Below are 15,517 nucleotides of genomic sequence, written 5' to 3'. Positions count from 1 at the left end.
TTTTGACCATAACCACATTTAAAGGGCATCTCTAAACATCAAAGTTAAATTCTCCTCCCACAGAGAATGATTTTACTGCTGAAAAGAAAAAAGTGCTGAATATGGAAACTAACAGGAAGGGGATAGAAGGTTAGTCTGAACCCCAAGACAGGAACGTTTTATAGAATGCTTTACTTTCTGTTTCTTTACAATGGGTCTGACCTCTCTTCAACCTGCTTTTTCTCGATGACAAAGGTGACAGCAAAAGGGTCAGCGAAGATCTGTTATGTAGAGTTCGTTACATCTGACCATCCAGGAGTCAAGCTCCTCTCCCATAATAGGGACTGACTTGACCCCTGAAGTGGATCCCATGGTGCCACAGGGGCAGAACCGAACAGGGATGGGAAGCTGAGGCTCACTAAGGTTGGGAAGCTTAAATGTTCACTTCTGTGAAATGGAGCCTATGTTCTCCTGCCAGTTCAGAAGGGCTGACGGGGGTAAATAAAGCCCTCGCTGGTGCAACTGGGGATGATGGACAGAGCTTTCAACCCCAGATGCCATGGGGAGAGGCGGGTAGGGAAGGCGGAAGTCCTGGAAGGTGACCCAGCTGGACCAGTCTACCAGGTAGACTCCTGGTAGACCAGTAGTTCCCTATGTACTTTTTTTTTTTTTTTTTTTTTTCTTATTGCTGCACATCACTTACATTGGGACAGTATTCTGTCTGACTTCACAGGGGAGGCTGTTCCAGTCATCAAAAATACTGGAATATTTCCATACCAGTGGCTCCACTCCCTTCTCTGTCTGGGGACCACTAAAGGGTCAATGACTCCAAGACGAAGGATTGGTGCCCTAGTGCCCGTGACATACAGGTGGTTATATATCTGGATGTTTCCCCGGATCTGGAGGGTGGTTTTCTGACTACAGAGGTGTTGGCGAGTGAGGACCATTGAAGATCCAGATGGGGCAGGGAGCATGTCTGCTTCAGGAGGGGTCCAAAGGCAAAGGGTGGAGGAAACAAACCACTTTGGCTCTGTCTTCACCCTGTAGGGTGTTGTTTTACAAATGTGTTCTCATAAAAGGCACCGGTTACAGGTTGGGTCAAAGCAGAGCGTTACTGGCTGTGTGAATTTGAGCAAACTACCCAAGCTCTTTGTTCCTGGAAAATTTTAACTGTCTTCTATCAAATGTTTAAGGCTCTCTGACGATGGTGAACGACCTCACTGCCCTGACCACAGAGAGCTGAGGGCTTGGAAGAAACGTCCTCTGTGGGGAGAGGCTGCAACGTTTCCTCACAAAGTCTGCGTTTCACCCAGTGCAGGGGCTAATAGAATAGCCTCGGAGCCAGGATAAAGTTCCTGACCTTTCTTACTGCTTGAGAGTGGGAGCACTAAGAATTGTCCTTGGAATCTTGTCCTTATGGGTCTGGCTTGGTAGCTGGACCAAGAGGATCTCAATCTGGTCTGTGGGGACCAGACAAGACGCTGAGTGACAAAGGGAAGGGGGCAGTGAGGCGATTCAGATATGAAAGGATGGGCTCCCCGAAGGGGCAGACAGCTGTCCACCAGGGGGTGGAAATGACACTTTCTACAATGTTCGTAAGTGCCAGGGAGAGGAGGAAGTAGATGGCAGGTGCCCTTGGGTGCTTCTTTGACTTCTGGGGTCATGGGAACTTTCCCATCCTTTTTCTCAAAGACCAGCTCTGCTGCTGGAGGTGCCCTGAGGAGAGGAACCCCAATCGGTCTTATTTTTTGTTTCCATTCCCAGTTGCTTGCTCCATTCGGAACACCCAGTCAGTGTGCAATAACCTTTTTTAGTGGATACAATCCTTGGAGCTGGTAGGAGACAAAGAGACTCCCGGCCCCTGCCAGCACCTTTACCACCACTTAGACTTCCCATTCTATCTCTTGGCTATGAGCAATTTCGATTAAGCCCTGGACCCCAGGCTTGTCCAGTTTTTGGTTTTGAAACAGCCACACCCAGTGTTGATGTCTTGTTCAAATTTAAACACAAAGCCACTGACCGATCCTTCTCAACAACCACTTGAGGGCCCTATTCCTAGAAGCTATGATCTTATCTGACAATTGCCTCGTGTGACAGTTTCCATGGCAACTGGTGCCCTCATAATCACAGGAAAACCACAAGGAAACATGCACCCGGGGGTGGGGGTGGGGGTGGGGGTGGGGGTGGGGCTTTGCTCTCTTCCTTCCAGCTTATACCTGAGGAGCACCCTGGACGGGGGAGACGAACGCAAAACCAGCCTCAAGAACCGGAGGGTCCAGTCCTGTGCACACCAGTTGGGAAATGTCTGCCAGCCTCAGCTGGCACTTGCCAGGGAGAATGCCATTTCCCCGCGATGGACAGCTAGCTGTCGCACAGGGGACTCCACTTTATTTCATTTCCTCACGAGGCACTGGGAACAGAGGAGCCCCTGAATCCATCTCGTAGCTCTTAATGGCTGTCTCCTTTCCCTGATTCACGCTTGAGGAGTCACGCTTGGCGACCTCACGCCCATCGAGTCCTGAGTGTGCAATACTTCCAACTCTCACATCTGGATGAACCATGCTATCCCAGGTGCTTAGTCCTCTTGTGGCCCCACGGCATATGGTTACCATATTGTTGCAGTGACGTGTGGCAAAAGCCCTGAGGATGGAGATAATGGAAGGAGGTGGTGCCTAAGGAGGTCCTTTCCTGGGCTGGCTCGGCAGCCCTGACCTGCCTCTGCCTAGCTTGTGTGCTTTATTTTATCCTGTTCCCTCTGGGCACCCTATGCTCACGTTTCTGTCTTCTTCACTATTCCTGCATCCTGCCCCCATTTCTTCTCTCCCTCTCTTGCTCCTTCTGTTGCATTTTAATGTGCTGCTAACATATTTTTAATGTTTATTTAGTTTTGAGAAAGAGAGACAGAGCACAAGCAGGGGAGGGGTAGATAGAAAGGGAGACACAGAATCTGAAGCAGGCTCCAGGCTCTGAGCTGTCAGCACAGAGCCCGACGCGGGGCTCGAACCCTCAAACCGTGAGATCACAACCTGAGCCAAAGTCGGACACTCTACCGACTGAGCCACCCAGGCACCCCTCCCTCTTTTTTTTAATGTTTGTCTATTTTTGAGAGAGAGACACACACACACACAGAGTGTGAGCAGGGCAGGAGCAGAGAGAGAGGGAGACACAGAATCCCATGCAAGCTCCAGGCTCCGAGCCGTCAGCACAGAGCCCGACGTGGGGCTCGAACTCACAAACCATGAGATCGTGACCTGAGTCAAAGTTGGAAGCTTCACCGAATGAGCCACCCGGGTGCTCCTTAATGTTCTATTTTTAATAGATTCTCCTCTTGTTGTATAAGACCCAGCACTCTGAACCTTTAGACACCTATTCAATATACATTTCTTGACTGCTGTTTTGGTGTCTGCAAATACCTATGTGAAAACCAGCTGGCTTTTTCCGTCACTCGAACCAGCTATCCCTGCACGGCACTGCCTTTCCTCTTCAACCCTGCCTCCTCAGGTCTCATTTACCCACCAGACTTTTATGGAGGACCCACTGGGGGTCAGGCATTCGGCTAGGCACAGGGGATACAAAGATAAATGAGACCCCAAACTCGCACACTTGCCCTTAAGGAGCTCAAATCTGGGCAGAAGACTGATCCACACATCGATACTTATGTAGGGGTGGGACGAGAGGGCAGTGAGTGAGCTCAGGGAAGGCTTCCTGGAGGAGGTAGAGCCTGAGATGGGTGAAGGGGACCTTCCAGGACACCTCAAGTGCCACCACCTCCAAGAAGTTTCCCTGCCTCCCGCAGCCCCCCACTGTCCCCTCCACCACTGAGTCATCACTTTATTCTAGACGGCTTTGTCACATTGCTTTTATTTTCATTTCGCTTGTGCCATAGAGGGTAGTTTTTCATAGGTTCACATTCTGTCTCTCTAACCAGACTGTGGCTTTCCATAGGCCTTATTAACCCTTAACTAAGTGCCTCGATTCCCTCATCCCAACAATGGGCACAATGACAGGACCCACTTCAAGTGGAGTGGGTTAGCATATGTAAAGGGGTCCCCACTGGGTCTCTGCTCTGAGAAGGGAGTGGAGCCAGACTGACCGGATCTGGACTCGACACTCACCACTTGTTAGTTCTGTGACCTGAGGCAAATTCTTTAATCTCTCCGTGCCACAGTTCCCTTTTCGGTAAACTAGGAATGATAATAATTGTATTCTAAACTCATGCCTGTCACATAGTAAGCACCCTCTGAGCTTAATCTTCTTAGTATGATTCACAGATTCTAATGTAAGAAAAGCACATCATTTCCCTGGGCCTGTTTCTCGCGACATTAGACCGACTGAACTAGATGATCCACAAGACCCTCTCCAGTTCGGTGTAGGATGGATCCTCCAGCCCCATTTGCCTGGGACCGTCCCAGTCTATGCCGATTGTTCCAGAAAATGTTACATAATACCTCCCTTCACTCTCAAAATTATTCCCGTTCGGATGATCCATCGGATGGCCAGCCTATCTATGAGCAAGCTAAGAGATCTCAGTGTATCGTAGCTTCATGGGACCACTGCCCTCCCTTCCAGGGAGGAGGTAAGGGGAACCGAGGACAGCCTGGTCTATGCACAAAAAGCCAAGCATCCGCTCCTCTTGGAGCTCAGGCTGCATCCCCGGGACACAGCTGGTCTTTAGGCTGGCAGCCGCCCTCAAGGCAGTCGCCCACTGGGTTGGCCTTCATCCTTGCTTGACTTGAGTGCCAAACCTAGGCAGTCTGGCACCGGGCCTCCTGTCTCTCGGCATCCATCTATAGGAAAAGCAGATATTTTGTGAACAAGTCCCGCCATGGCCTTCCAATGAAAACATCTCAGTGGGATTACATGGAGATATTTTCTTTGTCAATCTCAGTAAAGCTATTTGCACAGAAAGCCCAGCTGAAGCCCACTGACAGTTCCTGGGGACTTGGGACTGATTTAGTTACTCTATAAAGGGTACTTAGTGTTCTACTCTTGGACGCTTCTGAAGGTACCGGCCTTGCCCAGTAGGAGCCTGTCTGTCTCTCTCAAGGGCATGTGTCATGGTGGCAGTCAGGCTTAATCCTTGATGTCTCAGAAACTTAAAGGAAATGGGAAACTAGCCCGCCAGGTGGGGATGCCCTGAGGAGATGTCCAAAAACCTCATCAGCTCCTTTTTCCTTCTCGGTTCCCTTAACTCCAGGCTCCATTGTCAAAGGCTGTCAAGTTCTTATACTGCCGCTTCCGCTTAGTTTTCTGCGTGGTTGAGATCTCCCACATTCATTACGGGCTCGGTGATTTCCATAAGGAGGCCAAAATCAATGATGTCAACCTTCCCAATCCTGCCCTTCTAGGGAAACTGGGAGCAACATGTCCCTGGGGGAACCTCATAGGCACCTTGCTCCTTCTAATCCTGACCCAAAGAAAGTTTCAAGTCTAACAACCTGAATGACTTTTCAAACGTGTTAAGGATTCTGGAAAAGAACGAGAACGTGCTCTATAAACTCAGTCTTGCAATCAAATCAGAATTAAGAAACAAAATGTGACGGGGCGCCTGGGTGGCTCAGTTGGTTAAGCGCTAAGGTCATGATCTCATGGTTAGTGAGTTTGAGCCCCGTGTCAGGTTTGCTGTCGTCAGTGTAGAGCCCGCTTCAGACCCTCCGTCTCCCACTCTCTTTGCCCCTCCCCTGCTCATTCTCTTTCTCTCTCTCTCCCAAAATAAATAAATAAACTTAAAAAAAATGTGGGGTGCCTGGGTGGCTCAGACGGTTGAGCGTCCAACTTCAGCTCAGGTCACGATCTTGTTTGTGAGCTCGAGCCCCGCATCGGGCTCTGTGCCGACAGCTCAGAGCCTGGAGCCTGCTTTGGATTTTGCGTCTCCCTCTCTCTCGGCCCGTCCCCTGCTCGTGCTCTGTGTGTGTCTCTCAAAGATAAATAAACATTAAAAAAAATTTTTAAGAAGCAAAATGTTTATGTAAGCGTATTATTTTTTTGTCTTTATTTTTTTAGAGAGGCAGAGCGCAAGCAGGGGAGAAGGGCAAAGAGAGGGAAAGAGAGATTTGTAAGCAGGCTCGTGCCAAGAACAGTGCCCGACGTGGGGCTCAATCTCACGAGAGTGAGATCATGACCTGAGCCAAAATCAAGAGTTGGGTGCTCAACTTACTGAGCCACCCAGGTGCCCCAATATATTATTCTTCTACATAGAAAGACATGGAACTTGTAAATTTATCTTTTAGACCAACACTGTCCAATAGAAATTTCTGTGATAGGAAATATTTTAAAATCTGTACTGTGCAACAGAGAAGTCACCAGACCTGTGTGGCTATGGAGCATTTGGAAGGTGGCTAGTGCGACGGAGGAACTGAATTTTAAAATCTTAGTGAATTGTAGTTAATGTAAATTGAAACAGCCACGTGTTACTAGTGGTGACTACTGTGGCCAGCAGAGGTTGTAGATACCTGTGCTTGGTGGCCAGACTAGGGGCTACTCAAAACATGCAAAAGTCACGTTGGCTATTTCCTTAACGCGTCCGTCCTCTCTCTTTAGGGGAGCGTGAACATATTTGACGCAAAAAAAAGCATTCATTCGTGGATGCATTCGTTCATTTAACAAGTATTTATTGGGCATGTGCTATGTACCAGGCTCTGTAATAAAATTCAGGACCATGTCAATGGAAAAATGGCATCACAGAATGTTAATAGCATTATTGCTACTAGAGAATTAGGACATTTGTAGAAACTTCCCCCTACCCCTGATCTGACCCTAGCTTTTCAGGGAAGCAAATATCAGACAAGCACGCAGATGCCTTTGTAAATGAGAGGGTGGCCCCTGGACGGTAAGTAGCAAGGAGCAGCTCCAAATCTGCCGTGTAATCACAGCCTGTGCCTCGGGGCGGGGCTGGAGATGGGGGGGGGGGGAGGGTGTAGTGAGAGAGGGAGAAGGGGAGAGAAGATCCTGAACTTAATACGGCAGGAATTACGGTCTGCTGTGAGGATTAAAGTAAATAAGAACGAGGCTCCTAAAAGAATTTTGGAAAGTGTAAGGTACCCGCCCTGTCACTTTACCACAGCTCATGTAACAATGGACCATGTCTTCTGCCACGTGTAGCATCCCAGAAAGCAATAAAGCAGCTGAGCCACTGCCTCCCGAGAAGGTGGCAGGACGTGAAGTACTGAGAGATGGCCCGACCAACTGTCAAGGCAGGGGGATTTCAGAGAAGGAGGCAAGCAGTGAACTGAGCAGGAATGTGGCCGAGGGGCAGGGCGTTAACACTTCATCGACTATCAACAAATGTACTGCAGGGACTTTCCTGGTCATAAATAGCCAGCTAGGACCTCAACATTTCATCTCATCCTCTGAAGAGCATATAGCAGAGAGAAGGGGGCATAGACTTGCCGCCACCACCCTCAAAGGCTGTTCCCAAGAGATTTGGAAGGGCACCGGTCTCCATTTAGTAAAATGGAGTTGTGGCTCGCTCTGCAGGGTCCTCTAACGAGATACCTAGATCTCCAGTGATCTGGAAAAAGCAGCGGTAAGGTGCCCCTGTATCCTGACTGGCTGGAAGGCAAACTCTGCTTCTCCTCGGAGACCCAGAGCCCACGTCTGAGTGGGCCGGTGATTTTACGTTCAACCGGAGCTTGCAGACTGTGCGCTCCTGGCCTTGTAACACATCCCTGGTGCTTCTCGAAGGTCCAGCCCTTGGGAGAGCAGCACTCAACTAGCACAGCTTGGGGGCTCTGGTGTGCCAATGCTGCCTGGTAGCCCTTCCCTTTTTCCCTTTAGGTTAACAACAACATTTGCATGAAAACAGGATCTCTGCTGCTGCACATTCTCTCCCTCCCTTCCTTTCTGGTCACCCTGTCCCCGTCTCTCCCAGGCTGTGGCTCAAACATCGTCTAAGCCATGACCCACCAACGCAGCCCCATCTGACCATTACGATGCTCCACGTGACCATGACCTCACCCCTCTGAAGGGAGGATTGTATAATACTAATTCACTCCACGTCTCTACTGTCCACATTTGATGGTTGAGAAAGACTTGCTCTAAAACATCACTCTTGTAACCCAAAGGGCTTCCCACACTGTAGTTTTACAGGGGGTTTCCCCTTCTCTCCCAGCAGATCAGTCCTCATAATTATTTTAATATAGGCTTATGGGAAAAAAATTGTGTTCTCTAGGCACACAGAAAATTATGGGGCAAGGAGGAGAGGAGGGGATCCAGGCAAGGAGAGATCAGAGCGGCCATATTTACCAGGTATTGTTCTTTGACAACCCAACATTGTTCTAAGATTTCTCTGACTTGTTTCCAAGACTCTCAATGGAATAATTCTATAAGCACCAAATGTAAACTCCAAAGGGAAAAGTGAAGAGATGGAAAACTGTTGTTAAATACCCTTATTTGTTGTGATAACAGATGTACTCTTTCAGTAAATCCTTCAGATCCTATGTGGGTCCCTCGAAAGCTTTATAGAGAACACCCGTCGGTTTAGAGACAGCCCGATCACTCTCCCTTCGTGTGCATGCGTTCACCCATTCCCAAATATTTATTTCAATACACAGCTTCTCTTCCAACTCCCACCTTGGGTCTGAGGATTTCTTGGGGGATTACTCTCTGCACTCGTGGAGCACAGCCATGCATAGACGTCGATAGCAAGGAGGCGTCTATTTCCTTCTACTATCGGGGCAAGTGAATCAAGGCCCATGTGTCTCTCACACACGGGGACAAGAGGCCCAGCTGGAGGGTCTGGCCAGACCTGATGCAGCTCAGACGTGGCCCTTTGCTCCTGCAGCAAGAGGAAAATCCTGTCAAAATGGCTTAACGATCTTCTAATATTTCCATGCAATTAAGGCCACATCTGTCTCCCAGGCCCCCACACTCCTTTGCTAGTGCACAGACATGAACCAAACAGTCTGTCTTGTCGATCTGGAAGGTAACAAAGAGCTCCATTCATAACTGTAGGCACTTTCGCCATGTTTTTTTTTTCAAAGTAAAATAGAGTTTTCACTTTGAGAATAACCTGTGTGGCAAGCAAGCGAAGGATTTTTCCCCCCTAATAAATCAAATTCAACAGCCTAATAAAATGCTGGCTCCCCCATTCCCCCCCACCCCCTCCCCCCTCCCACTGTCCCACTCCCTGCCAACAATCCCTCTGAATACAGACTAATGGGCGCACCCAAAGATGGTAGGGGGTGGTGAGCTGGGAGCAGGAAGGGAATTCAAACACCTTTTGAAGGTGTGATGGGTTTGTCTGGCAGATGAAGTCCTGAGATGGGTGGGAGCAGGTAAATACATAACCTTCCTTCCCCTCCCCCACCTCACCTACTTGCTCAGCCTTTCTGGGCTGGTTTCAAAACACTCCTTTTCTGCTGCTGCTCCCTTTACCCCACTACCCATCCCCGGGCATTGGGTAAACCCTCTGCTTCCTTCTTTTGCATGTGGAGGAACAAGACAACCACGTTCCTAGGGATGGAGCAAGTTGGACCACACCTGCTGCTGAGCCCTGCAGGAGCTTGCTTCTCCTCAGAACAAGGCTGAGAGATCTCCCCGGTCTTTGAAGCCTCCAGAGAGTGAGTTTGCAGGAGATAAGTGCTGATAAACATCGAGTTTGGTGCTTATCTGCAGCAAACACAATCTTTTGAGGTTCTCTCTGCACTCACAGGCCATAGAGACTCTAATCAGAAAACAGAAGGGAAAATGCAAAACCAAGCAGTATTTGCTGCTGCTTTTTCTTCTTCTTTTTTGTTTTGTTTTGTTTCGACCTACACACTGGAAAGCCCAACACAGATACTATAATAGAGGGGACTCCAGAGTACAAATGCAGCCCTGGGTCTTTGCTTTGTTCCATTTTTCTGTTGTTCAGACATCAGTGGAGGAGATATTTTCAGACCTGGACATAAGAGGATGAGCCAAAGATTTATAACAATGGCAACTGCCTGTAGTATTTTCTTTTCTAAAATGCTTTCATGTGCATTATGTTATCGGGCCCTCCTGACAACACTCTAATGGTTGACAAGGCCCAATGGTTGACAAGTAAAGAAACTGAGCCTGAGCTAGGTGATATGACTTGTCCCATGTCACAGAGCTTGAAGTGGGGGTTCCAGGAGTCCAAGTCAGATTTTTTTCCTATTCATTGTAGCCCACACAGAGGCTCAGCAGATAGAAGAACACTCAGAAATGGAAATGGTCTTGAATCTGGGCATCTCACCTAGAAGCATTTGGAAAGCTTGGGTGGCAGGGGATGAGCGCTGAGCTTTAAAACACTTGACTAATGCAAGAAAGGCAGAGACGTGGCTGTCTCATATTTCAGTGCATTGTTTATACCTGATTTCTTAGTATGGGATATTCGCAAGAAACACATGTAAAAGAAATAGTGTAGAGTAGAAAGCGCACCGGAACAGAAACATGGGATCCAGAGCTCTGCTCTCTCCACTACTGACCAGCCATGGGCTCTTGAGCAAGGATTACTTCTCCGATTTTCCATTTCCCCTTCCATAAAATGAAGGAGTGGGAGAGATGGTATGTAAGGCAGAAGGGCAAAGGAAGCATGGAGAGTGTTTGCTCCCCATGAGCACATTCTCTAAAAATTGCACAACCACAATGACAATATTATGGTAAAACACTGATGTTCCTTGTTAAGACTAAGATGGAAAGCTCAAGGGTAGAACCTGGCTACACTTATCTCTCCCAGCTCCAATGTCCTATGGTGCTGATGGGAGAGAGTCTGTAGCTCAGGGAACTACTGTTGGCTATTTATGTCCCTACAGATCGCAAGCTATTTCCACACACGTTTTTATCAAGCAATTCTTCTCCTATTGCCAAAGCCTCCACATTATGTACATCATATTGACGATTTGCAGTTGGATAGAAAGTAAACCCTCCACAAAAGCCTCGCCAGTAACATCACAGCTAAAGTAATTCGAAACTCAGCCTAAAAGATAGTTTCCTGAGGGAAAAGGTGATGCATCATCTGCATGATCTATCCCAGGAACCTCAATAAACCCTCAATGGCCACATTTAGGATGCGAGTAAGACTGAGGGGAGGGGTGTACGGTGAGGTAAGGAGGTTCTTACTTCATTGCTATTTGAACTTTTTAAAGGAATATATTATATGTATTATCTCTTTCATTAAAAATTAATTTTAGGGGCGCCTGGGTGGCTCAGTCCGTTGAGCATCCGACTTCGGCTCAGGTCATGATCTCATGGTTCGTGAATTTGAGCCCTGCGTCAGGCTCTGTGCTGATAGCTCGGAGCCTGGAGCCTGCTTCAGATTCTGTGTCCCCCTCTCTCTCTGCCCCACCCCTGCTTGTGCTCTGTCTCTCTGTCTTTCAAAAATGAATAAACATAAAATTTTTTTCAAAAAATTAATTTTAAACGATGGGTTAAAAAAAATAACATCTTGTTCATGGCAGAGTTCATGGTTCAGAGACCGGGGCCTGGCCAAAATTCCTACCAAGGGTTCACTCAAGCTGTAGAACTCACTGACGTTGGCGAGGCACCATGTTGCAGATGGCCAGTGCTCAGGTGTGGTGGAGGCCATCTAGAGAGACGTGAAACCAGCCTCACTGGTATCTATTGGATGAGTCTCACTCAGAAATGCCTTGCTTTGTGCTGTGTATTCTGGTTTTTGGGCTTTGTTTTTGTTTTTGTGTTTCAGCTCCCAGTTAGCATGGTCCTGAAGATAACGCTCCGAGGTAGGTCAAAGAGTTTATAGCCTCATTTGACAGATGAGGGGAGAGAGCTGTGCTGGTCCCCAGGTCTCATTCTTTCTGTCTGTTGTATATCAGGTGGCCTTTCTCCTGCTTCCATGGAGGGTCCACACCATCATCACTACATAGTGATGTAGTGGTTGGATTCAACAAATTCAGTTTGAAAGGGTCTTGTCCATTTAAGAGTTAAATCTACTGGAGAAATAGGACTCTTGAGCTCAGAAAGATTACCCATACTCTTTTTATATAGACGTATAGACCCTTCTGAAAATGTTTGCTTGAGCATGGGGAAGAAGCCTCAGCGTTATCGTCCGGTTAGTACCATCCTTTGGAATGCAAACTGGGGTCTGTTCCTTGTTTGGGGTGCTGAGTCAAGCTCTACTCCCCAATGGCAAGACATCATAGTCTTTTTCATGGTCTCCCACACACACCTGCACACGCACAAATACCCACAAATTAGAATGCGTTTTGAAAACTACTAAATATTGCCCTATAAATACTTAACTCATGCAAATAATGTTATAGCAGAAAGTATGCATATAGACAACATGGTAGCTATCTGTCTTTTCTAGAGTCAGAAAAATATCCATTCTTTCTAGTCTTCTTTCGATCGTACATACAGTATTCGATGAGCACTCGCTTTGGAAAGCCAGTGAACAACACAGTTTAGAGGTGTACCATTAGCCATACGCTCTGTGTTTGGATGTTTCAGCTACACTGGAGATTTTTATCTGTACCTGGCATGTCTTGGGTGTGTCCGAAATGGGTGTATCTCACCAAACCTCTCCAGGTTCCCACATTCTCAAGGTTGCTCAAGTGACAAAAGGATTCAAGATATCAAGCCAACAATGAGAATTTCAAGCATGACAAGAGTGCCATAGGCACCCATCTTGAAGATTTCAGAAGCCAGAGTGCTAATGCCACCATCAAAAGCTGTAGCTTATCAACTCATGTTACGCCCTTTGTGGGAAGTTTCCTGAGTCTGAGATTCCTGACTGTAAGAATTCTTATCAGGTCTTCTTTTTCTAACAGTTGCTAACTGACAGCCTTGCACGTATTACATGAATGTGTGCAGCTCATCATAATGGAAAGAAAGAACAATGTACTTACCCCGGGAGGGAGTGGGGGTTGGGGACCTGAGGAGTGGTTGCCTGTTAAGCTCTAGCAGCTTGCATTTCCTGTTTAGTGGGGTTGGGCAAAGGGTTTAAATAGTAAGGTCTCACTGCTAAACCAAATAGACAGCCTCCTTGGTCATGCCCAAGGAACTGAGATTTGGCCCCTGGATACCAGATGGGGGTGGAAGTATTAGGGAACTTCAGGATCAACTGCTCCCCATTTCCAGTTGCTTGCTTTTTTTTTTTTAATGTTTATTTATTTATTTTGGAGGGGGTGGGAGGGGCAGAGAGAGAGGGAGACAGAGGATCCCAAGCAGGCTCCTCGCTTTGGGAATCGAACCCAGGGACCATGAGATCATGACCTGAGTCGAAATCAAGAGTCAGATGCTTAACTGACTGAGTCACCCAAGGGCCCCCTGGCTTATTCCATTGTCCTTTGTCCTATTCCTTCCAAGGTCCTCTCTGTAAAGTCAGGTTAAACAATTTCTCAGACCAGCACATGAGACCCTTAAAGGAAAAAAAATTAAACATCTTATTCTTAATACGACTTTCTGTTTGCAGGAATCATAAATTTCTAAGGGGACCTGGCATGTAAGGGTGGGGAAGGCTGAGAAAGGCCGATGAAATTCATAAGCAGTTCACTATTTATTCTTCCAATACAGCCAAATTCAGACTCCTGGTTCATTCAACTACCTAGTAAATCACAATCACATGGGTGTTACAGTGTGACCTTTTATTTGCCTATCTTGTCTACAGACCTAATAATACTACTGATTGTCATTATGATAATTTTTGACTATCAAACTGATCTGTGAAGGAATTATACCAACTACACATCCACAAAATTCTCCTAAATTAGAGGTCAGCTCTCTGAAAATGAAAACCAAATGCTATCTTAGGAAGTACTTTATTTTCTGGGATTTCTCCAAATCTCAGAAATAAATTCATCTTAAATCCTTCAATACAAATGATAGCCATTATTAATTACCTTTAAGTTATTATGGAGGAATTTAAGCATAGAGCAAGGGGCCAGAACAAAGACTTGGGCTAGTTTAATTCCTGTACTCAGCTCATTCTCTGTCTCTGTCTGTCTGTCTGTCTCTCTTTTTTTTTTTTTTTTTGAATGTTTATTTTATTTTGAGAGAGCAAGGGAGGGGCAGAGACAGAGGAATAGAGAATCCCAAGCAGGCTCCATCTGTCAGCACAGAGCCTCATCTCAGGAACCATGAGATCATGACCTGAACTGAAATCAAGAGTTGGCTGCTTAACGGACTGAGCCACTGAGGAGCCCCTGTCTCTGTCTTTTTAATGGAAATGGCAGAAGATGCATCTTCTACACTTATTTCCCTCCATACTGTGATTCTAGCAATAATAATAACTGGGATTTTTAGACTATTTTATAGTTCAAGACATTTATCTTAATAGGAGCCTTCCCACACCTATGATCTTATTTAATACCATAATTCATGGGGAAGTAGGTAGTATTATTCCCCTTCCCCATTTTGTGGATAAAGAAAGGAAGGTTCTGCAAGGGTAAGACCTCATTCCTGGTCACAAAGCTGCTAAGTACAAGAACACGAGCCCAGCACCCCAGATGCCAGAAACCCAGGCTTTCCATGGGGCTACGCTTTCTCTAATGCATTCGTTGCCCCAAAACACACCGGCAGTGAGTACGTTTAATTGTTTATAGTGACACCATTTTTCTTTGCTTTGTGATCCTGCCGCCTTCGTGAGACTATAGGTGAGCATTAAGGTGAGATTTTTATCTGTTAGTCACCGTTTTAATGCGCAGTGGGCTCATCCGAGGCCCAGGGACACTTGCTGATTGACGGCACGCACTGGACACGAGGCTGCTGGCTTTGACATTTTAAAACTGCACACTTCCTTCAGTGACACAGCAGGCCCAAGCAACAGGCCTCACTGCCATTTCGGCAAAACTAGGAAGTGAAACTGGCCACCGAGAGCAAATGACCACCAGCCAGAGCATTAGTGCAAACCCAGCAAAACGCACCAAGAGTCAGACCTCGTGGGTGAGAAGGACAAACGCCTTTCATGTGCAGCTATCTTTGGAGAGATGTCACTCGTTCCTTCCTCTCATCCTCGTTTCAGTGACAATCATCCCCAACTTTTGAACAGGTTAAATCGTGCACCTTTATATGGGTTCTTACACAACACTCACCCCTAGACCTGCCGTTTGTGAAAATCCCAGTCTCTGCACATGCACAAGTATGGCCCTGTCTCTAAATTTTCGGGCCAAAGAATGTTCTGAGAAGGACAAGGCAGGGTTGTTTTAATGTGAAGGAGAACGTTAGTTTTGCTCACATTCTCCTCTTTCTACAGCCTCCTTCTCACGTCCTGTGTCTCCTCGAACCTGGTCAGATCTCCACCAGATGGCATTAGAATTTTTTTTTGGTGTGTGACTGCAAAGGTGTTTTCTGTCTGCAGCGTGGAGCCTGGAGCTCTGGGAGGCTGCTGAGGCTTAGGCAATAGTAATCTGAACCCTTGCATCTCAACAGCAAGCTCCGGTCACGGTCATATGCTCAGGCTCCCCCCTCCCCCTCCCACCCGCCACCCTCCCATTATGCTGATCACAACCCAGATAGGCGGAGCTTGTGGGAGCCAACGCCTCTGAAAAGCACCGGTCCCCCCAGGCTTTTTCATTCTCCTGGGCCCAGGACAAGAGGGAAAGAAAATAAGACACAAACTTCTTTGCATATGAATGCA

At 47.2% G+C, this 15,517-nt stretch overlaps 1 protein-coding gene across 2 annotated transcripts in view; it reads right to left on the bottom strand.

Moving 5' to 3' along the window:
• FLI1 (Fli-1 proto-oncogene, ETS transcription factor) overlaps positions 1-15,517 on the bottom strand; it is a 122,043-nt gene that overhangs the window by 66,374 nt on the left and 40,152 nt on the right. The window contains exon 1 of one of the 2 annotated variants that reach the window (XM_042957786.1): positions 8,551-9,025. The exons of the other annotated variant lie outside the window; for it this stretch is intronic. Coding sequence (XP_042813720.1) covers positions 8,551-8,610 — 60 coding nt within the window. The 5' untranslated portion in view covers positions 8,611-9,025. Of the gene's footprint in view, positions 1-8,550; positions 9,026-15,517 lie in introns of those variants that run through there. 2 annotated transcript variants of the gene reach the window in all.

Source organism: Panthera tigris, chromosome D1 (assembly GCF_018350195.1).
Source record: "Panthera tigris isolate Pti1 chromosome D1, P.tigris_Pti1_mat1.1, whole genome shotgun sequence".
Lineage (NCBI taxonomy): Eukaryota > Metazoa > Chordata > Mammalia > Carnivora > Felidae > Panthera > Panthera tigris.
The sequence above is the reverse complement of the archived record's forward strand: the minus strand, read 5'-3'. Positions and strand labels throughout refer to the sequence as shown.